This window comes from Vanessa atalanta, chromosome 30, assembly GCF_905147765.1.
Source record: "Vanessa atalanta chromosome 30, ilVanAtal1.2, whole genome shotgun sequence".
Classification (NCBI taxonomy): domain Eukaryota; kingdom Metazoa; phylum Arthropoda; class Insecta; order Lepidoptera; family Nymphalidae; genus Vanessa; species Vanessa atalanta.
The window spans coordinates 3715979-3739709 of NC_061900.1; the positions used below are offsets into that span (position 1 = coordinate 3715979).

The following is a 23731-nucleotide window of genomic DNA, read 5'->3' on the forward strand; positions in this document are numbered from 1 at the left end:
AATTTAAAGACTTAAGAGTCCGTCGTAAGCTCTCATAAAGAATGACGTTCATTTACAGACAAAAATATATACTATCATAAGGCTCAGACGTGGTTAAGACGGTCGTGCGTGGGTACATTCAGATGCCGAGTGCGTGCGGTGCGCTCAAACGACTGCAAGCTTGCAGTAATTTATTTTACTTGGCCTAGCTACGACTACGGTGCCCAGACGTAACAAACAAAAGATTTACTGCGACTTATGTATGATAACTTTATAATTGTAAAATACGTACGTAATCAGGTTTATTACTTTTTAATCTGTATTAGTTTAATTATTTCGTCCTGTTGTCGTTTTTTATTAAAGATCTATGCTAACGTAGGCGTGTGCTGTGTTACAGAATTATCGATAGTTGACCTCGAAAACTATTCAGGATCGTTTGATTAAGACAATCTATAGTATCGATAGTTAAGGTTAAAAGTAATGGCTTTTGCAATACTGTCGATAATGTCAATATATTATAGACACGTGACAATACTATCGATAAACTATCGATACTATCGCTAAAACCTTAACTATCGATAGTCTATCGATGTGCAACACTAGCTGACTAGCTGTAGTGTTAAGTTTCGTTGTTTATAATGTATAACGTCAAGCCAACTCGTTTCCTACTTTTGCTCAATAACTAATAAACAGTGAATGTGCCGATCGTGTTTTGAAGATTGTTTAAATAAATAAATTAAGACGCTTTTTATTGTTATCCAATCGATGTATCGTTTCGTATCAAGATGTGAAAATAACCAAATTAGTTCTCAAACCGCTGTCTGTCAGGTATTTATTACGTAATGGTAGATTTGTCTTATGTTTTCTTACAAGGGGGTGGGAAGGAGTCTCGATAGTTCTTACGTAAGCTCAAGAAAAATGCTAAAAAGTTAAAATTATTTGAAAAGGGTTCGATTGTCGAGGTTCGCTCGGGTGCGTATAGGCATAAAACGATATTTCCATTGCCATGGCAACGGGCGGGTAAAAAATAAAGATTATTAGTACTCTTGAAATTACGAATAAATATCTCAAAAACTTTAATTCTTTGAAACATAAACATTAGATTCTTACGTAATAAATATTAAACAGGGGGGAGGGGGTCGGCCTATTCTTATTTTTTCTTATAATAGGGGGGAAGGTTCAAAAACAAGCTAAAATATTCTTACGTAATAAATGAATGGCCCCTAGTCAACTACAGCACTTTTTTTTTTAAATTTAATGACTAAACGAAAAGGCTTCGGAAATAAGACGCTTAATTTCATCCATCATCTGTATTTGTAAAGATTAAATAAAATAAAAATCTCAACGGACATGTTACTTAAATATTCTAAAACACATCCACAACACACACAACTACGAGATCCGTGCGACTTGTTATTTACAATATTAAATATCGGTAAAAGAAGATACAGATCGGAATAGTTCGTGCTGATGGTCGACGTTCTCCTGACCGATTTAGACCACAGTGGTCATTCTCGAGGCGTGCGCAAGAGGGCGTTCACGAGAGCCGCAGATTTCCAGGGCAAGACGGGTTCGATGCTTCCTCGCAACGGATAAGTCAGTGCCAACTATTCCAATCGTTCACGATTACCTAATCACTTTTAATTAGAACAGATATTGTCTCGCATCGTTTCCATGATCATGACGTTTTCGTGAGTCACCTGAAACAAACGATAAATACAGTGCCAATAAACGTCGCCCGAGTACTATCGACGTCTCCGTGAGACCGCAGAGCAGGCGTGAGACAGCGCACTAAGCACAGCCGGCGGACACGTACTCGAGGGCGTGCGCGCGCCAGGCGAGGTCGGGGCGCGCGCGCGCGCGGCGCGGCCAGGGCTTCTTGAGGTGCACGTGCTCCACGTGCGCGCGCTGCTCGCCCGCCGTCGTGAAGCACTTGCCGCACGTGTCGCACTTGAACGGCTTCAGCCCCGTGTGGATCTGCGGGGCGTCATGGCTCTGATCCGACTCAAGTCTTTTTACTTCATTTATCGATAAGAAATGATTTCGGATAGCTTCATTTACGAAGGTTCAAAAGTGCTCGTAGAAGCCTCGAATTTATGGAAATAACATTTTTAGAAATTGCAAAAGAATATTTTATAAGACATCGATTTGACTTTATTTGTTCGCTATTATTAGGTACTCGGTATAGTTATCGTTATGTCTGTTGCTCCAAACGACCAAAACGCGACCGAAATCACGTGCCACAACTAGTACAAGTGTAATATACTCACGAACATATGGCGGCGCCTGTTGTTGAAGAAGGCGAAGTGTTTCCCGCACAGCGGACACTCGTACGTCGGGCGGGTCGCGCTGTGCACGCGCATGTGGAACACGAGGTTCGTCTTCTGCGTGAAGCTCTTCTCGCAGCGGTCGCACTTGAAGCGCTTCTCCCCCGTGTGCACCCACATGTGGTCCTTCAGAAGGGCCATGCTCTGAAACATTTATACATAAATATAAATATTGGACAACATCGCATACATTACTCTGATCCCAATGTAAGTAGCTAAAGCACTTGTGTTATGGAAGAACAGACGTAACGACGGTACCTACACTCAGACACAAGACAACATAGAAAACTAATGAACTTTGTCTACATCGACTCGGCCAGGAATCGAACCCGGGGACCTCGGAGTGGCGCACCCATGAAAATCGGTGTACACACTCGACCACGGAGGTCGTCGAATACATATATCTATACTAACATTATAAATGCGAAAGTAACTCTGTCTGTTACCTCTTAACGCATAAACTACTGAACCGATTTAGATGAAATTCGGTGTGGATAGTTTGAATGGCAGGAAAGGACATAGGATTATTATTTTTTTAATTTGACCCAGAAACAAAAGGGGGGGGGGACACACTTTGGTATGGGTACAGTTTTATGAATTTCGTGCGTGTGTTTTTATGTTACGATACCTCAGTTTAACCACTCAACCCATTATAAAGACACATTGTCGAGAATTTAATGCAAGTCCGTATGGGTATGTTGTACCCACTCATCAGATATTCTACCACCACACAGCAAAACCGGGTGTGTGAGCCAGTGTAACTACAATTACGTGAGACATAACATCTTAGTTCCTTAAGTCGGTAGTGCATTGACGTCAGTCAGTTATTGTTAACAGCAAAGCGATGACCACTTAGCCACAGTAACCACATAACGTCCCCCCCCCCTTAAGGGACTTTTTCAAAGATCTCATATAAATACCTGAAATATTCGTCCGCACTGTTCGCACATGCACGGCGTCTTCATAGCCGGATACTTGGTACGATTCTTGTCCGGGTGGGCTCGTCGGAAGTGTTGCGCGTACAGTCGCAAGTCTCTCAGCTGAATTCCGCACTAGACATCAAATAAATTTATTCACCGGTACTGAGAAATTTGTTAAAGAAACCCCCATTTGGGTAAGAAACTTGATTTCACCTTCGGAGATGATCGGGAATATTATTAGAAATACCAAAATGAGTTCGTTTGGAAAGCTTCCACGTCTAAACTAATGCTGATCATCGTAATACAGAAAAGATCATAGAGTACTTAACACCTCCACAACGACCAAACCCTCCCCCCCCCAATCTCACCCAGGCGAACATTAGTTCTTTGCCTCATACATATATATGGTTTTATATAATATAATTTAAATGTATTTTTTAAATAATAATAACTTGAACTATTTAATATCGGGAGAAGCTTAGATTATTACTTAAATTTAATATATATTTATATGATAATGTAATGAAAGTTTATTTATTAATGAAACCATTTATTGATTATACGCTGTGAGTTAGAGTGGAGGAGGAGGAGTCTGCCTACCGCTAAGGGGAAGGGAACCCAGACAGACTGTCGCCGTAACGCGTTACGTAACGAAGCCGTTTACCCTCCCGTAAGGAGTTATCACTTCAATAACAAAATATAAGTTAAAATATTAAACAAAACCATATATAGTAGAAGGAAATAGAGAGAAAGAGTGGGAGATAGGGGGCCTGGAGGGGTATAATGCTTTATCCTTACCTTACGAGACAATTTCTGCCAGTTCACTCTATTGAGAGCCGCGTTAAACAAATTCGTTCCAAAATTTTTTTGAAAAGCATTGGTTGGCGGACGTGCAACTGATGGTAAATGGTCACCACCGCCCATAGACAAAGGCGCTGTAAGAAATATTAACCATTCCTTACATGACCTAGGCGCCACCAACCTTGGGAACTAAGATGTTATGTCCCTTGTGCCTGTGATATTTATTCAAAGGGCTCATTATGATACAATTCAATAACTAACCTGTTCACACGTGACCGGTGAGCCGTTCCCGTCCCCGTGGCTCATGGTGGGCGAGCGCGGGTGTATCACGGGTCGCCGTTCGATCTTTCTCATTATGCGGCCGTTTCGTTCCGTGTTCATACTTTGTGAATCGTTCCTTATTCGGTTGCTGGAAAATAATGTACGAAAATATTCATATTTGTTAATATTAGGCGTGCGTCCGATATACAGTGTTTAGCATGGGGGGGGGGCGACGTCACTTTGCCGGGGTCGCTCCGGAGGCTTAATTTTTTTTAAAGAAATTAACATTTTTGCCTCACACGCTTAATAGTCAATTTTCAAAATAAAGTTTCACTTGCTTACCTAAATAAATCAAGTGAGTTCAAACTCGATAAGAAATTAACGAAAACGTCATTTCAACTGTCAAAAGTGTTACTCGACACGCACTACCAAAATGTCGAAACCCCGCCAGTTATTTCGACTTCAAACTCGATAACGATTGCAAAAATAAGAGGACGGCAAATTTGGAATCCGCACCGGGTGCTAGTGACCTAAGCTACGCCCCTGCCGATATATCAAAACTAATCTAAAAATCAGATGCCATCGATTTGATGTTGACGAGCGACCGTTGTCACCGCATCTGAAAACATTAGCCCTGTCCCTCTTTAACTTTACAGTAACCCATCTGTGGGACAGAGACGAAGCGAACGTTAAACCGATTTGGATATCAATTTCGTTTCATCTCTGTCTCACATATCGTACGATGTAAAGTTAAACAAAGACAGGACGACATCTGATATCGGATGTCAACACCGATATTTAATCCAAATATCCGTTACACAACCGATGTCACGAAATTCGGATATCACCCGTTCCTTAATATACACCGCATTAAATGATACCCCTAATCACATAAGGCATTTTAAGACCAAAGACAAAAAAAAAACAATCAAATACATTCATCAATTTAGCCACAGGACATTTCAGTGAACTTATGACCGAAATACGTCAAATTTTGCCGTTCCGAACTATTCATTCACAAGATTATTAACTAAAGTAAAGCCGGCTGAAGTCAGAGGGGAGAGCGGGGAGCGAGTGAGCGGGTACGTCCAGCGCTCGCGTTTCCGTTTTTAGAAGTTATTGAATAAATTTTGCCAATGGTGTTTTTATAACCATTGTGAGATATACTAAACAGTGTTACGAGCAGGAGAGCTCCCCACCCCACTGACTACGTCATGAGGCGAAGTGCGATCTCATAGGAGACAGCCTCAGGATGAACATCACTCGAAACCCGAGAGGAATTAAACTTCAAGGCTGAGTCTAGTACTCACCCGCCCCCCATCGGTGACGTTGTAAGGGCAGTAGGGTCAACAGAAAAATAACATAACAATTATCACTCACGGATCATTATCGCTGCTGTGTCTTGAGGATAGCTTCAGGTGCCTCGAATGCGCTTCCTCGGATATAAAACGAACTTCACACACGTCACAATATGGACCTTCCAGACTAACCTGAAATTATGATAACAAGTCATTACAAATCATCTATCGAGTTAAGTTACATTTAACAATATAGTTTTTTTTAAGTACGTTCACTGGTACTTAGACATTGGCGCTGTAAGAAATATAAGAATAAGAATAAGAATAACTTTATTTAGGACAAAACAGTACAGAGCAGACAATAAAAAAATAAAAAATAGAGTAACATTACAACATTATAAAACTAAAAATGACTGCAACAGTGCTGTGTCCCAAATAGGTGCACCATTCAGCTTCTAAGTTGGGCTTTAGAGAAAAAACCCAACGCTGATTTTCAATGGTACCTTTTTTGGCTGTGACGTGCTGTGACAAGATGCTAATAGTAAGTTTTTTAAATATCAACCATTCCTTACATCGCCAATGCGCCACCAATCTTGGCAACTAAGATGTCATGTCCCTTGAGCCTGTAGTTACACTGGCTCACTTACTTCAAACCGCTACATAGCAATAGAATATCTAATGAGCGGGTATCTCAAACCGATGGTGATTTGATTTGACCTTGAATTGATGCGATATCATTGGTCGAGACTTTGAATAATCTATAATTTGTTAATTGCTAAGTGTAACGGTGTTATATTATAAATAAAGATATATTAATCACAAACTCTTAGTAGTGCACAATATAGCTGATCTACTAGCGAATCGCATAAAATACGTAACATTAAGATTTGTTTATCTTTTTTCCTACTTCTATCGAAATAGACTCGTAAAACTCAAAACTAACTCACAGTTTTATCAGCCAACCGATGTTTCTTCTTCTTGTGAACGTCGATGCCCTTCTTACTGACGAACGTGTAGCCGCACAGTTCGCACACGAAGTCCGAGACGTGTTTGATTCGAATGTGTCCCATGTATGTCGTGAGTTTGCTGTGAGAGGCGTAAGGTTAATATGTAAATACGGTAAATAAGGTAAATCTGTAAATAAAGTACATAGGTAAATATGGTGAACATGTAAATATGGTAAATAAAGTACATAGGGAAATATGGTAAATAAAGTACATAGGTAAATATGGTAAATGAGGTAAATAGGTAAATATGGTAAATAAGGTACATAGGGAATTATGGTAAATAAGGTACATAGGGAAATATGGTAAATAATGTCCATAGGTAAATATGGTAAATGAGGAAAATATGTAAATTAGGTAAATGTGTGAATTATGTACATAGGTAAATATGGTAAATGTGGTAAATAAGGTAAATTACATTCGTGTTGAGTCGAAGATTTGCTCTCCATGAGAATATTTTGAAGATTATATGAGTGTATGCGTAACGGGATAATGGTAATAGGTCTAGGCATATTATAAAATATATTTACAAAAAATATTAATGACGCATATATATTTATTAATTAGACGGGTTCATTTCAGTTATTGATTTCAAAAATACTAATTTAAAAAAAATATTATATATCAATCATATAATTTAGAACCAATATGAAATTATGTTTAGAATTGGATCACGAGATCACCCTTACATACAAACAAACAAATTTCTCTTCTTTATAATATTTGTATAGATGTGTGTAAGTTGTGTTTTGTCTGTGATAATTCGTTTGAATTAAATTGATGTTCTTGTTCTTAAGTTATGTTTTGTCTGTGATAATTCGTTTGAATTAAATTGATGTTCTTACTCACTCGAACTCGCTTGGACAATGTGGACACTGATACTTGGTACCGGCGTGCCATTTCTCGTGTTCCCTCGCGACACCTCTGAAAATAATCACCCTTAAAACGTCGTGAAAATCATGACCCTATAGCTAATATTAAGAAAAAATTGACACATTGCATCTAACCTAGTGGGTGGTGTACAGGCGATCCACTCAGAGCCCCGCAAGTTATTGGGTTTTTCAGTAAATAAATTTCAGCAACGCACGTTTGATAGGAAATTTGTTTTTTAAGCCGAGTTTCCACCAAAATGAACCGAAGCAGAGAGTTGAATTAAAAAATAGAGATGTTTTGTAAATAACCAATCACATATCGTTTTTTCATTCATCACCAATGAACAATACCATTCGGGTAGGATGGAGATGTGTGAGAGCCGTACAGCTCAGAACGCAGACACGCAGGCAGTTTGTTGAACCAAATTAATTGCGTCACAATAGTGGATATTTATCGACATGATACCACAAATACATGTGTCTAGTTTTTTTTATGATATAAGTTGGAGGACGCCCAGTTGGTACCCTGATGGTAAATGTTCACCACCGCCCATAGACAATGGTGCGAACGAAATATTATCCATTCCTTACATCGCCAATTCGCCACCAACCTTGGGAACCAAAATGTTATGTGTATCGGCTCATGCCCTTTAAACCGGAACACAACAATACTGAGTACTGCTTCTAGGCTGTAGCATATCTGGTGTGTGAGTGGTACCTACTCAGACGGGCTTGCACAAAGCCCTACCACCATGTATGTTCCTCGATCTCTCGCTGATATATCACTACTCCACTTGAGGCAATTAAATCCACTACGCCGTAGATCTCCACCCTTTTCGCTTTGGTGAAAACCAGCCCTTACAACTTACCCATTCTAGATATGATAACTCAGTTGACAAATCTTGAGACGTGGAAAAGAATCAGTGGAGTTCATTGTGCATAACATCTAACGACACTAACCTGTTCCTCGTGACAAACGGACATCCTTTGCAGCTGAATTTCTCAGTATGTTGCGCTGTCAGGTGTTTCCTTAACGCTCGGGCAGTTTTCAATCGTGTCTTGCAAATGAAGCATTCGTATGCGCCACTTTGCTGAAAAAAAAAAAAAAAAACAGAATAAAATTTACGCTTAAATCTATACGAGTAAATCAAAAACGAGCCGAGATGACCCAGTGGTTATAACGCATGTATCTTAACCGATGATTTCGGGTTAAATCAAGGCAAGCACCCCTGAATTTCATGCGGTTAATTTGTGTTTATCATCTCGTGCTCGGCGGTGAAGGAAAACGTCGTGAGGAAACCTGCATGTGTCTAATTTCAACGAAATTCTGCCACATGTGTATTTCACCAACCCGCATTGGAGCAGCGTGGTAGAATATGCTCAAATCTTCGTAAAGGGAGAGGAGGCCTTAGCCCAGCGGTGGAAAATTTACGGAATCTAATGTAAATCAAAAACGAACTGTCTGTCTGTAATTTCGAATAACTTCAAGACAACCATTTTGGAACAAAGTTCGTTAACGCGGCTTACATTAGAGTGGACTGGCAGGAATCGTCACGTAAGGAAAGGAGGCTGCGGGATCGTGTCCCTATTCTTGCGGCGGAATTATCTTCAGAAGTCAAACGTGATTTCGTCCCCAAAATCCTCACTAGTTTGTACTAACCGAACATCTGTCAATGTCAAACATACGCACATTTTGGTAAACTAATAAAATATAAATAATCACCTCGCTATGCCTGACGACATGTGCGTCGTATCTGTCTCGGATCTGGAAGCCTCTGTAGCACGTCGTACACTTGAACGGCGCGCTCTGGTATGACGTGGCCTCCTGTCTGCGTTCAACTTCCGCTATTTGCTCTTCGTAAGTCAACGTTGTTATCGTGAACAGTGATTCGTCGAGGCCGTCTGTCGTTTTCCGTCGTTTCACGTCCGATTTCTTGTACCTATACAAAGGAGATACTGTTATAATATTACTAAAAAACTTATATATTATATTGAACGATCAGCAAAGTGTGCCAGTGGGGGGGATGTCATTTGTCATAGTAATACAGTCGTGCCTAATACCCCTACTGTGTGTGTGTGTGTGGGTGAGGTTAGTCGCTCACTGTTGTTATTGTTATTTTTTTCATGTATATATATAATCTCAATTCAACTGAATCTGTGGTTGTGTGTGTTTTATTCTTTATGAATTCCGTGTTCAACTTCCGTGTTTCTACGTGTGTGTGTGTGTGTATATATAATATAATTGCACACATAGTAACGTATACACATTCGAGTTGACGGGTCATATTACTTATATAGAAAATAATACTAATATTGGATCATGAAGTGTAATATCACTCTTAGTAAGGCTAAAGAAGTTTCGAGAACTTTCTTCGGAACTGTGTCCGAAGTGAAACTTTTAGTCTCACTCAGAGTGAAACTACAAAGTCACGTCAACATTTTATGAGCAAGAGACGGCAAATGTATATACAAACGAGTGATAGAGAGACAGAGAGAGAGAGAGAGAGAAAGAAAGAGAGATAGAGAGTGAGAGATAGAGTGGGGGTAGAGAAAGACAGAGAGGAGAAAGATAGTGGGAAGGGGAAGAGGTATGTATCAAGACATTGTATGAGATTAGTAAACAGTAAAGTCTATTCCAATCGAAAGATAAACAAACGATAGATTTACGTATTCCACGCGCTAAAAACTCGGCTATATTGTGCACGACACACATTTCTTGATTAACGTATATTTATTTAAAATACAACACTACTACACTTAACAACTTTTATCCACTTTTATTTAACCACCAAAACGCAAATCCAGAGTGAATATCATAGATTAATCGAGCTCTCGACCAATGACATCGCGTCGATAGTGTCAGAGTTGTATTACCTTCACCCCCCTGATTGGAATAGGCTATACACGTTAATATCCGTCAACTCCCCGTGACGCAGCCGGTGTACCGATCCGTGCGTTCTGTAATCGTTATCTAGTGTATTTGTGTATTGATAATAACAATAATCAATACACAAATACACTGGACAAAGGTCACAGTATCCGACGCTGAAGCTTTCTTGTATTCAGTTCAACGAGACGAGCTGGAAGAGAAACTGTTCAAACATACCTTTACGGGAGGGGAGGTGGTGTTAATTTGTGCTTAAGGGGAGGGAGTGTTAATAGGGACAGAGTTGTTTAAAGGGAGGGGTGTTAGTGGGGAAGCGATGCTTAAGGAAAGGGCGTGTAAATGGGAGGAGATGAAGGGAGTGTTAATCGGGGTTGCTTAAAGGGTGGAGCTGTTAAGGAGAGAGGGTGTTAATGGGGCGGAATATGCTTAAGGAAAGGGGGTTCTTTAAGGGTTGTTGATGGGTGTTGAGTGTTACTGTTATGTAGGTCCTTTCTTTACTCCTAACAGGTCGGTTGAGTAGTTATGACGTTACTGCCTGATCTAGTGTTTTATTGGATTTGTCTATTGAAAAATTCTCAATGACACACCCCGGTCTGGAAGTATGTACACTCCTGTGTTATGAAAAGCATTTCCGGTCCGGTCAGATATGCCGTCCCATTGGATTTTGAGTCACGGAATAGTTAGGATACTCTGTGCACTATCAAAAAGAGATAGAATCTTGTCGAGCTAAATCAGAAAATAACAAGTTCTCGAGCAAAGGAGCGTTATCAAAGAATTTCTGAATAATAATAATTCAACTCCAGCAAAACCATAAGAACTAAAACAAACGTGTGCGTGTAACGCTTGACACGGCATTCGTCATACTTTACTAGTGTGCTGGAAAACTGGTGCCACTGTTTTTTGTCGACGCGTTCCTTTGACTTCGACAGAGTCAGTATTAAGACTTCGGCAAGGTTATGTCTACGCAAATACTTATGTAGGTGTTTTTACGCTGTAGACATATAACGAGACTAAAATTCAGACTTAAATAGCGTGACGTCTCGCGAGCATCGACGCGAGTTTGCCGCGACCACCGCTGGCACGCGGACCGCAGAACTCAGTTCCCATTCTGATCTGAACGCGAGTTCCGTACATACAGAGACGGGATTAAACCATAATTGACTAATAATAAATAAATACATGTACATAATAGATATTATACATTAAATAACGTAAATATATTAAGATAACATTTAAAACATTATAAAAATAACATATAACATACAAACGGGTTGATAAGTCAAGTCAATTGAGAAAATAATCCAAAATGGCGTCGTTTATCATTCCTTCTCAGGCAAACATTATTCATATCTAGACTCAGCAGCAGTAATGAGAGCATAATTACTGCGTTTATCAAAAACTAGTAGTCGGCCGTGGTTGTGCTCGCATTATGGGGGTTAGTGGTTAGGTATTATATATATTTATGTAACTTCTTGAAGTTTAAGCTTGCTTAACATCAAATTTGGTTCAGTAGTTAGGACATGACAGAGCAACGTGTAGACAGACAGACAAACAATAATTCTAAATTGAGTTTAATTATATACTATTATGCTCTAGGCGATACAATCAATAGTTTACTTAAATGACACAAAAATCTTTACGTTAATCGTAGAATACTGCAAGCGAAAACTAGAATTACTTTTTCTGCTGACTGTACTGTAATTGGAAGTTCAAGTCGTGTTATTAAATTATTTCCTCTATCAACTCGACTTATCCTCCAACCAATATATATTTAGGCACGAGTTAAACAAATAAGTAATTTATAAGGGGCCATTCATTTATTACGTAAGACTATTTTCGATTGTTTTTGACTGCACCCTATTATAAGGAGAAATACGAATAGGCCTCCCCCTCCCCCTGTTTAATATTTATTACGTAAGAAGCTAAAGGAGAAAATGAATACACGTTTAGTTTATTTTAATGTTTATGTTTCAAAGAATATATTTTTTTTAAATATTTATTTGTAATTTCAAAGGTACTAATGATTTTTATTTTTTGGCCCACCCGTTGCCATGGCAATGGAAATATTTTTTTATACCTATACGCATCCGAGCGAACCTCGACGATCGAACCCGTTTCAAATAATTTTAACTTTTAAGCATTTTTTTGATCTTACGTAAGAACTATCGAGACTCCTTCCCATCCCCTTGTAAGAAAACATAAGACATGGTCCCCCCTCTAAATCGCCTAACATAATAAATGAATAGCCCCTAAAATGGTATATAAATTAAAGAGAGAACTAAATGTTGCCAACTCTACAGATCCCCCCCCCCCCTTGGACCGACTACAATAGTCCCGAAAACAAGGCTAAATTTCAACTTAAACCCCTTCAAGTTTTTATTGTACACAATGATCCACAGGCAATTTAAATATTGAAATTAAACAATTTCAATTTTTCTGTTTCTTAACTTACATTTCGCGATATTTAGTTTTGCTTTTATTAATATCCTCCTAAATTAGTGAGCTCCTATACAACTTTAAATTTGGGGGGAAAACCCTCAAGTTGCCAACACTGAGTTACACAGCCGGCGACATAATTCTAAGTAATTTCATAATTGCTACACAAACAATGAAGACGTCGATTATAGTATGATTCATTTCGGTTTTATTGGTCTACGTTAAAAAAGTCAATCTTTTTAGCGCAGACCAATAAACCCGAAATAATTCAAAATGGCTCCATCACAAAATTTCACCTGAAAAAAAATAATATTAGTACACAGACGTTATAAAGTTTTCACTAGCGATGATGCGCATTTATTTTACCATGCTATAAAAAACAAAGTAACTAATGAGTTTATTGCCGGTCCTGCTCGTTTAAATCTACATTCCTAACCGGTAGCTCCGCGATCTGCGAACGATTTATAGTGTTGTGTTAAGTATACTTGAAAGATGTGAGTTAGGCTTTAATTGAATTACAACAAAACCTCTTTTCTTAGTTATAAACAAAAAATCTTTAAAAATATATATTTATTTAAACAATATGCTGTAATTGTTATAAGTATGAAAAGCACCTTCTGTTTTTGGAGTTAATACCTTTTTTCTCCTTAGCTACCTATCATACGTTTTTTTAATTGATATAAGTATATTAAACAACATAAGACCGAGGGAACCTTCGACTTATTTTTGTAAAATATTTATTAAAAAAAAAAACTTTTTCTATGAAATTGATGCACGCCCACCACGACTAGATATTCACAAGCCACTTTCCTCCTCAAACACAGTGCACAGGAGTGCGAGGTATACACATCGGTAACGCCTTATCTAGCTCGATCAAGAACATACATCTCTCAAACATAATATTCACTGACGTAACTCTACAATTATATCAGAGAGTCAGTTAAGTTTTGGAAGACATCGATTTGACAGTTGTTGTAATTTGCTCGGTAGTTAATACTTTTTGGCATCAAGAATCAATTGGTGCGGTTCGGGGGTAAAACCGACTCTTATGTCGTGACGGTGAACAGCATAACGTTCTCTTATACCGACAAATCTTCTCCATCCGCTCTGTACTCTATTATGTCTGGTGCATATGCTATAAAATTCGTTGTTTTATTTTTATTAATTGTATTTAACATTTAGGTATGTAGTTTATTTAATTATAAATGATCTTTAGAACCACCAATTTAAATGTGTTCGCAACACAACAACGGATAGGAATTAAATAATTAAACGGTCGATATTTCACAATTATATCACCAAAAATTACAATAAACATATACAGACATAGTTTACAGTTTATAAATGATGGCTCTAAGTGATCTCCACTGCCCATCGAGATTATCGCTAAAAGAAATATTAAACAGTCCATACACCACCAATACGCCACCGACTTTGGGAACTAAGATGTTATGTCCCTTGTGCCTGTAATTACAATAAATTTAAAAATTGCTGTTTACGATAGAACACCTGATGAGATCCTAACTACTAACAAACAATACGAATAAAATCAAATCATACTTATCCATTGTCGTCGAAGGACTGTCGTCTTCATCGCGTCTCTTGTCTTTCACTTCTTTGATCTTCTTCTCGATCTTCAATTTCTTCTTCTTGATCTTCGTTTTCTTCTTGTAGACCTCGCTCAACGTCCTATCGTCATCGCTGTCGTCGAACACGGGATACTCCTCGAAAAATATCTCATTGTTGCTTTCGTCTTTGATTTCAACATCGACATTTTTGTAATCATTACATTCGACGTCGTTGTCATTAAACTGCAATTCTTCCTCGTCTACATCTGCTTCTTTTGCTTCTCTTTCTATTTTGATGACTTCATTGTCATTTATTAACACGTCGCATTCGTTTACTTCGTAAACTTTCTGTCCGAGTGTTGATATTAGTTGATTGTGAGCTCGGCTGATTGATTTTATGTCTCTGACAGTTATCTGTTTATCGAAATTTTTATTAATTACTAACGGCTTATTAAATCATTATTTAGTAGGTTCTGTTAAACACTAATTTATCTCTTTCTTACATAATCGATTTGACATTTGATAGAAGAATAAAGTATCATTTTAATATTCAAGCCTTTATCTACACTAAGATTATAAATCTGAAATGTGAAGATTTTGTATTTTTAAGAACTTTAAAATCAATTTTTAAAGTGTCTTTAAAAATTGATTCAGTGTCAGATAGCCCATTTGTCTAAGGCTTTGGGTTGTATCACGCTACGACCGATAGAAGTATGTCAGATGTTGTCATGATGTTATGTATGTCAGAATCTGTATCATAGCCGAGCAAAGTCGAGACGAGGCGAGTATTTATATAATGAAGCATACTAAGTATATAAAGATATGCTATATACATCATATGATATTGAATTTACAATTTAGAATATAAAAAAGTATTAACAAACAAGCCAAAGTCACGTGGAATTCGATTTATAAGCGAATCCTTCGAGAACTTGCATACAACCCTAAATCTACAGCTTTTGCCCCTTAAAGGGTAATAAGAGCTCATACCCTTGGGTCCAAGCTTGACTTTATACTAAATAACATTAACATTGGTTCAATGGTAGAGATACTTTCGCATTTATAATATTAGAATAAATATTCTCCGTATAAAAAAAAAAAACAAAAATCGTTTAGTAACTGCGATCTTCCTTAATTGCCATTGGACTTTTTAAGAATACCAGTGATCGACCATTGGTCGAAATTCGACCGTAAAAAACCGTAAAAAAAAAAGTCCTTGATTTTCATCTTTGACATGACGTGTGTTGTCATTGGCAGTATGTACCTAAACTATAAATGTTTCATATTAAACATCATTTCGCACGTGACATTGGCGAAATAATCTGTGCCTTTATGGCACAAATAAAAGCCACAAAAGCTTTCTGCAATCCTTTTCCACAAGAACTTTAATAGTGATAACACCACCAAATTAAATACACCTCGTTCAGAGGAATACAATATTATTATATTACTTCACGCCTTACAGTTAAAAGATACTTACGTATCGATCGGTGCCGAGCTTGTTCAACAGTATACCCTGAGTCTTCAACGCTTTCGAGCGAAATAAATTCGCAGAAGACAATCTTGCCACGCATTCGAAACATAACTTCTGAGGTAGTTTGTCATCTACATTGATCTGAAATCAACAATTATATATCAATAACCAATTGAAAACGTGTATTTAATAATAAAAATTCGAGGGAACTATTCACGGTTTAGATTCTCGGGGATTCCCTCATGTTTGAACAAATTTCTCCGAATACGGTAACGAACAAGATATTTCCATACATTCAGTGGCGTGTCACTAAGCCATTCACGGTTAAAATTTTCGGGGATTCCCTAATGTTATGGTACTCAAAACATCTCTGCATGTAAGTTAGCTGATGGTAAGTGATCAGCACTGCCCAAAAACATTAGTTCTGTAAGAATAACTATTTCTTACATTGCAACCAACCACCAACCACAGGAACTAAGATGTTATGTCCCTCGTGCCTGTAGTTATACTAGCTTAGAGTACTCATATTAAACTGAGTTTGAACGAGACAAGTCAGATGTCATTATAAGATGACTCGTATAAAAGCATATGTCGCTAACTGCCGTTTATTCGCGCAACTCACTGCGCTGACTCCAGAAATGTCAGATTAATTTACCAGACTAATCGATAGGTTTTCCAAAGATTGATTGAAAACCTTAAAAGTACTAGACAGTCTTTATAATACTTCTATAATCTAGAACTTTCGATTTATAAGTCTATGAACTAAACACTAAACGAATATGTCGTTATTAAAGATGTTCCGACTAGTCGGTAAAGAGTGGCGACTATTCGGCAAAGATTGCCGACTGTCTAATTTTATTACATATAAAGGCGAGATCATCTTTGTCAGGATTAGCCATGATCATGACTTGTGGATGACGTCAAAACCCATTTACTTCTTCAAATATAATTATAATCAGTGTTTAGTCCAAAAATCAAATAAATAATCTCAATAATCACTTTATATCAGAAATTAATCGAAATTAATAAAAACTATCGTAGATTACACGGAATAAAAGCGATTCGTCGTATTTGTGGTGCATTTGCGATGACGGCTTCACTTTGAATGAATGCCGCCATTATGTCTGCACTAAACATCCACACGACGCTTCGCTAGATTTTGACAGTGACGACTAGTTGTCAAATCTAGCTCCGGCGTAATTCAACATATGGCGCTACGCATGCGCCGTCATATATTTTTCTTGAGAAAATGTATATAGGAGAAATTACATTACATGAACTTTAGATAGGTTATCACTTGTCACTGGTTACACCTGACTTTACGTGAATCATTGTCCAATATTAATTATCTTGAGATCTTTCACTTTAACCAACAAAAACATTTTTTTTTTTTTTAAATTGGACTGGCTTTGCAAAGCAAAAATCTACCGTGATCGGCTTGACAACCGACCAATTGGTAAGTCGGCTAGCCGGCTAGTCGGCCAAAGTTATAATCAGCTCATCTCATCATCTAATCGTTATGTAAAGTACGCATCTGCGTACATATCCTTTGTAATGCTGCTCTGTATTTAGTTAAACAAAACAAAGTACATTTGAAATATGTTGAACAACATTGGTACATAAATATAAGTTCTCAATACACCGTTCAACAGGCAAACATTTCCAATTTATTTGGAGTCTGCGCAGTCAACTGCGCGAGCAACAGGGTGTGTCCGACTTTTCCGAAAACGATTCAAGCGCTTGAACGCTGAATTGACATGATGGAATATTTAGTCGGCCGCCGGAGGGTTATCTCAGAAACACCCAATCGGATTCCAATAATATTAATAAAAAAATTACAGGCCTGTGAATGTCTCACTGCTGGGCTAAGTTCTCCTCTACCTTTTAAAGAGAAGGTTTGGAGCTTAATCCACCACGCTGCTCTAATGTAGATTGGGGGATACACATGTAGCAGGATTCCTCACGATGTTTTCCTCCACCGCAAAGCACGCGATGAATTAGAGATAAATTACGCTCATGAAACTTCATTTGTGGTTAAATGGGTTTGAACTAACCTGACCTAACCTAACCATTGGGCCATCCCAGCTATAACAATCATAATTTTCTAAAACTCGACGTCATTTTTTTCCCAAATTCCTAATCGCTTCTAACATAAACTTAACCATGTAAAATACTAAATAAATTGAGATGTACCTTGGAGCCTTATACCCAAAAATAATTAAACGATATATTATAACCGAATATACTGAACTACCATCATTGTTCATCGCTACGTCAATAAAGGTTCGAGAACATTCTCGAACATTCCAGCCATTTCTATTTCATCACTATCCTAGCTTATCCCGTTTATTTCGGAGTCTGCGCAGTGAGCTGCGCGAAAAAAAGGGAGTGGCACCTTTCGCCATCATAGGGGTGTCAGTCGTCAAGGATGCGTAAAATAAATCCATTAATAACTCCTTAATCATAAGTGATATTAAATCGGGGCGACTGTTTTTGACATCACCGAAAGCCACACAGACCGACGTATCATATATTACAAACATTATATACTTAAAAGGGGGTAACAAAAAACCCGAACGTCGCGTCTAGGACAGCGCCTTAGCGAACAATTCTTGGAATATCGGTGAGGCGCACCTGGTCTCTTCAAAATCTTTCTTAAGGAGATCACCAGAATACTTACTTCCATTTCGCTTGGTGTGATTAAGACGTAGGTGGGCGGGCAAGTGGAACACCTGATGGTAAGCGCTCACCACCGCCTATAGACATTGACGCTCTAAGAAATAATAACCATTCCTTACATCGCACCAATGCGTCACCAACCTTGAAAGCTAAGATGTTATGTCCCTTGTGGCTGTAGTTACACTGACGCACCCACAAATCGGAACAACGATGCTACTGCTGTTTGGCGATAGAGTATCTGATGAGCGGATGGTACCTACCCAGACGGGCTTGAACAACGCCCTACCACAAACTAAAACAGTTATACAATAAACTTACCGAAAGGCCGGTCACTTGTTCGTACATGGTGTCCAAGTTATTCACTGTCAAGTGAAACATCTTGACATCCATCGATAGGCAGATCCGGCATACCTTTAAACGCGAAACAATTCATTACGTTAAATAATTTTCATCATTTGAATTGTTTTCTTTTTTTTTTTTAATCGTATATAAAAGAAAATCAGGCAAAGATCCCGGGATCTCCGACGACATTTCAGATCAAGGTATACCGTGTCGGTCAAAGTCATATTTCAAAATGGAGGATACGCTTCGTTATTGATTTTATCAAAAGCCTCCCCTTCGCTCCCGAAGGAGGGAGGGGGGAGTGGGCGTATTGGTTCGTGAGCCGGACAAAGGAATAATTTTCATAGCGGGTTTTTTTTACTAAATATTATAAACACCTTTAAATTAAAATTTTACAAGATTAAACCGTAACGCTAACACCGTTGGGAATAATGATAGTTTGTAACATATCAAAAAAATAACTATATTTGATGTTCAAATCTGTAAAATTACTGAATTAAATGATAATTTCGGCATGTACGAATTAATTGAATCATATATCCTGTAAGAAAATCAACGAATGCTCAACTCAGACCGTGTGACCTTTGCAAATTTTTTCGCGAAAAAACTACTGGGTGGGGCTTGCAGATTTTAAACCTAACATCGTGGATTTTTTTTCAAAATGGCTGCCATAAAAGAATTAACTAGAGGAGTTTCTATTCCAATTATCCTATTTAATAATTCATTGATAAAAATATAATATATATTCAATTATTACAAATTAAAATTTACATTTAAAGCATGAAAATCAATAATAACTTTAATAATTTTAAACCATCCATTTATTTATTGATCGATAGGCAAAGGAAAATGTCTGTAAAATTTTTATAGAATTAAATACCTTGTCCCAGAAAGAACACGTCGATTTTTCGGAGCGATGTTGAACGCAGCGATCTTTGATTTGCGACTCAACATATTTAGAAATTTAATTATCGATATATTAAATATAGATATATGAAATAATAAAAATGAGCCGGAGACGTCCGCCGCCGTGTAAGGAGAGCTCTCGAAAGAACGAATGTCGGTACGTCGCACGAATCGATCAATAAAATGAGCAGTCTGCATACGTCACTTCCTGTTCTATCATTATCATAATCTATGGTATTTCCAGAGACATTCCGCATGAACTCACTTCTTATCTCACGATATTTTAATACAAGTAACTTTTAAACATCTATTACTAAAATTTCACGAGCATTCTATGGTATGAATTTATGGTTTGTTATCACAGAACTATCAACGGGCATCATTCGGACTAAAATATTAGTCCTTTTTAAAAATATATATATATTTAAAATTACGACTTTAAGACCTACAACCCCTCTGGACTAGAACGGGGATGAAAATGATTACAACATCGATTAGATATTCTTATTGGAATACGATTTCATATTTAAAACCTGCAATTTTAACTATTATTATTCGTTGATTTTCTTACAAGTCGAATTGAAATAATATTTTTTTTATAAAATAATTAATTTCTAATTTCCATCCCAAACGTACATTACGAATACAATAGCCTTGTAAAATGCCATTATTTATTTTTTAAATATAATAGTTAAGCGGACGGTCAAGTGGAAAACTTGATGCTAAGTGGTCAACGTCGTCGATAGACATTAGTGCCATAAGAAATATTAACCATTCCTTATAACACCAATACGCCATCTTGTGCCTCTTCATTGCTGTTTGGTGTTAGAATACCAGATAAGTAAGAGGTGCCTACTAGGATAGGCCTGCACGCTGCCCCAGTTTACCCAAAGTTATGTATTGTTTTATTTAGAATGAATTACATCCCTTATACGGTTGCAAATGTTATTAATAACAGTTAATATTTTTCAATTGGTAACACAGGTATGTTGGTAGTACCGATTGTAAACATTTTACAGGTAATGTTGGCGCTTCTTCGATGGGATGGAGGAGTGTGGGCAGGATGCTGTCCCTTACTACAAACCCTTATTCATTATACTCAAGTTTCTCGATAGTACTTGCGTCAGTTCGATTTTAACGCGAGTTTTACCCAATAAATCTGGCAACACTAGTTACTTCGTACATTAATAGGTCATAGTTGGCAACTACTGTTCACAACTTCTTTGAATTCTTCAAAAAATCAATATCAGATACATTGTATTTTAAATAATTATTTACAATATTAACCAAAGACACAAACGGAAATATAGTAGCACTAATATGCTATCTAAGTATAATAATAATTTCAAAATAACAAATTACAAATGACTCACCCTCAACGTGGCAGGGGCGTCCAAATTTTCGGATGACTCCTGTAATTTAATTATCATTGAATATCTGATATTTATCATTAATTCACTTAATTTATTACATAAACAAAATATCAATACTATATTATTTATTATTAAAAAATTTGATTCAAAGGTAAAATGTACATTAATATTCCAGTGTCATCTTGAGAACATTTTTTAAAGGGTAATTCCACTAATCTGCTTTCCACCATTCTGCTCCAATAGCAGTAGGCTTACTTGGTAGATATTTGTACCCATCTGGGTAGGTATCACACACTCATCAGATATTCTACAGCGAAACGGCAATACTTAGTATTCTTGTGTTCTTGTTTGAAGGGTGTAACTACAGCTACAGCGGACATAACATCTTAGTTCCCATGGTTGAAGGTGTATCGGTGGATTTTGTAAGGTATTGTTCATATAACCTACAGTACCATGTATATGTATCCATCCACATGCATATTTTATATAAAAAAGGCTAATTTGTGGAACACATATTCCTTGACAATGTTTTCTAACCGTTGAGCTGTATGATTAAAAATATTTAAAAAAAAAATACTTACAATGACAGGAAGTGGTACGGCACCATTCTTGACTTTCCTCAAACCGCATCTCGTCTGATAGAAGGAGTCTTGTTGAAAATGTTCTGAGCACACCGCGCTACAAAAGAAACGACATTAAAATACCATTTTCATATAGATCTGGATCAAAATTAACAAAAATTACAAAGTAAAGTAATTATAAAATTAGAGTTTAATTAAATATATCATCATCCTCACCTTCTCTCCCTTGGTTCCCAGTCGGACAGACCCAGAGCTTCGATCCAAGCTGTTCTCAAGTTTGTCTCTTTAGGAAACCTACAAATTATACTTTTTAATTTACATATACAGCAATACACTATTATACAAAAATTAAACTAGACTTTCTGATTAGTTATCTATCTAGATAGACTAAATCTACTTTATAAAAAATAAAACACAGATATATTTTACAGAATATTAAAAAAAAAAAATTCAAATATTAAAATAAGAATGCTGTACATAACTAACTGTCTTATAAATATATTGCAACTTTGATAGGTAGTTTTAAAAAAAAAAAATGTTATATTGTTTTAAACATAATATATAATTATTTTTCTCAATGTACTAAGTATCTCGTGAAATGTATTGTATTTATTATATATCGTTAATTTTTATCGATTTAGAAAAGAAAATTGAATGAAAACAATCGTATCGTATAAATGATAATTTTAATAATGAATTATTTTATTTAACGTACATATGAAATGTAATTCCATGGCTTTTAGTTGTCCTTCGAGTATCATTCGTACAATTTTGAACACAACACCTCATATTTTTCAATTAAAACACATAAACAATAAACTGATTAGAGGTGAATGCAAAGATAATATTGCACTTATAGCCAAGTCTTATACATTTCATTAAACAAACAGGGCTTGATTTGAGTTTAATTATTACAAAAAGTATTTATTTAAATAATTCATTGTGTACTTTATAAAAGATTTTTTGTTTATTTTTAATAAATCTAATTTTCAATACTAAAAGTATTGACAGATTTCAAATCTGACAAGTTTATTAAATGCGTCCAAAGATGTAACGCAAGCTAGAAAGGCCAATGGCGGCCATTATGAACATACATACATTTCATAAAATCAATGTAACTCTTCTCTTTAGTTAGCGATTAAATTTAAGCACCATTTAAATCTGTAGCTTATTTTAAACGTGTATTTAAGTTTCATATTAAATGTAATATTTTACATTTAAATTTAATTTTATTAACGAGTCGTTTTTAAAATTTTATTTCCAAACGTAATCGTTATCGATATATTAGGCCTGCGCTACAAATTTGGACACATAGTAATGCAAACAATTCGGTGCATTTTTGAATATATATATAAATACATCCAATTGTACTATTTAAAAACAATGTCTACTATTTTCGAACTTTTTCTTTGTAAGTCGTAGGTATTTTTTAAGTTGGATTATGGATGGATACATGAAGACATCGACCTTTACATAAATTATTATTTTCTTGTTCTCAACCTAAGATGAATACCAATCCACAAGGGGTATTAACTAATGTTTATACGTTCCTTCTCTTGTTGTTTCAGTTAACAAGTAATTTTTCTGAAAATATTAGTATCCAAACACGATGATTTGATGATGATTTTATTATGTACCTATCTTATCCCTGTAAGCAGATACTTGTAATCAATAGAGAGCAATGATTAGCAGTCTTCAAACGTGAAACACATTGACTTCTGTTGTGTATATCCGGCTTTATAAGAAGACTATCATCTCGTCCGTCCCAATATATATCGATATAACTATTGTTGTCAACATCATTTGTTATTCCTTTCTAAAAGTATAATAAATCCTTTGCCAGAAAAGGAAAGACTATGACTTCGTTTCTATAGTTATGTTATATTGTTTTGTTAACCATCCAAAAAAAATATTACCCCTTTGAATTTTCGTCTCTTTTTCTATAAAGACGTTATTATGTGTGTGAAAGAGATAAAGACAAAAGTCACGATATAACTATTATCTTTGAATGAATCGTATAATA

General features: G+C 36.6%; 1 protein-coding gene across 1 annotated transcript; it reads right to left on the reverse strand.

Moving 5' to 3' along the window:
- Positions 1–1274: 1274 nt before the first annotated feature.
- LOC125075271 (zinc finger protein 23-like) lies at positions 1275–22699 on the reverse strand. The gene is made up of 17 exons (XM_047686985.1): positions 22424–22699; positions 21925–22002; positions 21709–21805; positions 21128–21166; positions 18825–18917; positions 15834–15968; positions 14346–14767; positions 9186–9402; positions 8423–8553; positions 7440–7514; positions 6534–6672; positions 5669–5778; positions 4289–4436; positions 3227–3358; positions 2250–2450; positions 1796–1956; positions 1275–1679 (listed from the first exon to the last, which is right to left on the reverse strand). Exons 1-17 carry the CDS (start codon positions 22495–22497, stop codon positions 1676–1678), a joined length of 2256 nt encoding a protein of 751 aa, XP_047542941.1. The 5' UTR covers positions 22498–22699; the 3' UTR covers positions 1275–1675.
- Between the last annotated feature and the right edge of the window lie 1032 nt (positions 22700–23731).

What these genes read in the sequence shown, in the direction of transcription:
- LOC125075271 (XM_047686985.1), bottom strand. Translation starts at nt 22,497, where the DNA reads ATGAGGTGTTGTGTTCAAAATTGTACGAATGATACTCGAAGGACAACT. An exon ending in CATTGTCCAAGCGAGTTCGA is followed by an intron (nt 6,673 to 7,439) that starts GTGAGTAAGAAC and finishes CGCCTCTCACAG; the next exon opens with CAAACTCACGACATACATGG. An exon ending in CACCGGTCACGTGTGAACAG is followed by an intron (nt 3,359 to 4,288) that starts GTTAGTTATTGA and finishes TTTGATGTCTAG; the next exon opens with TGCGGAATTCAGCTGAGAGA.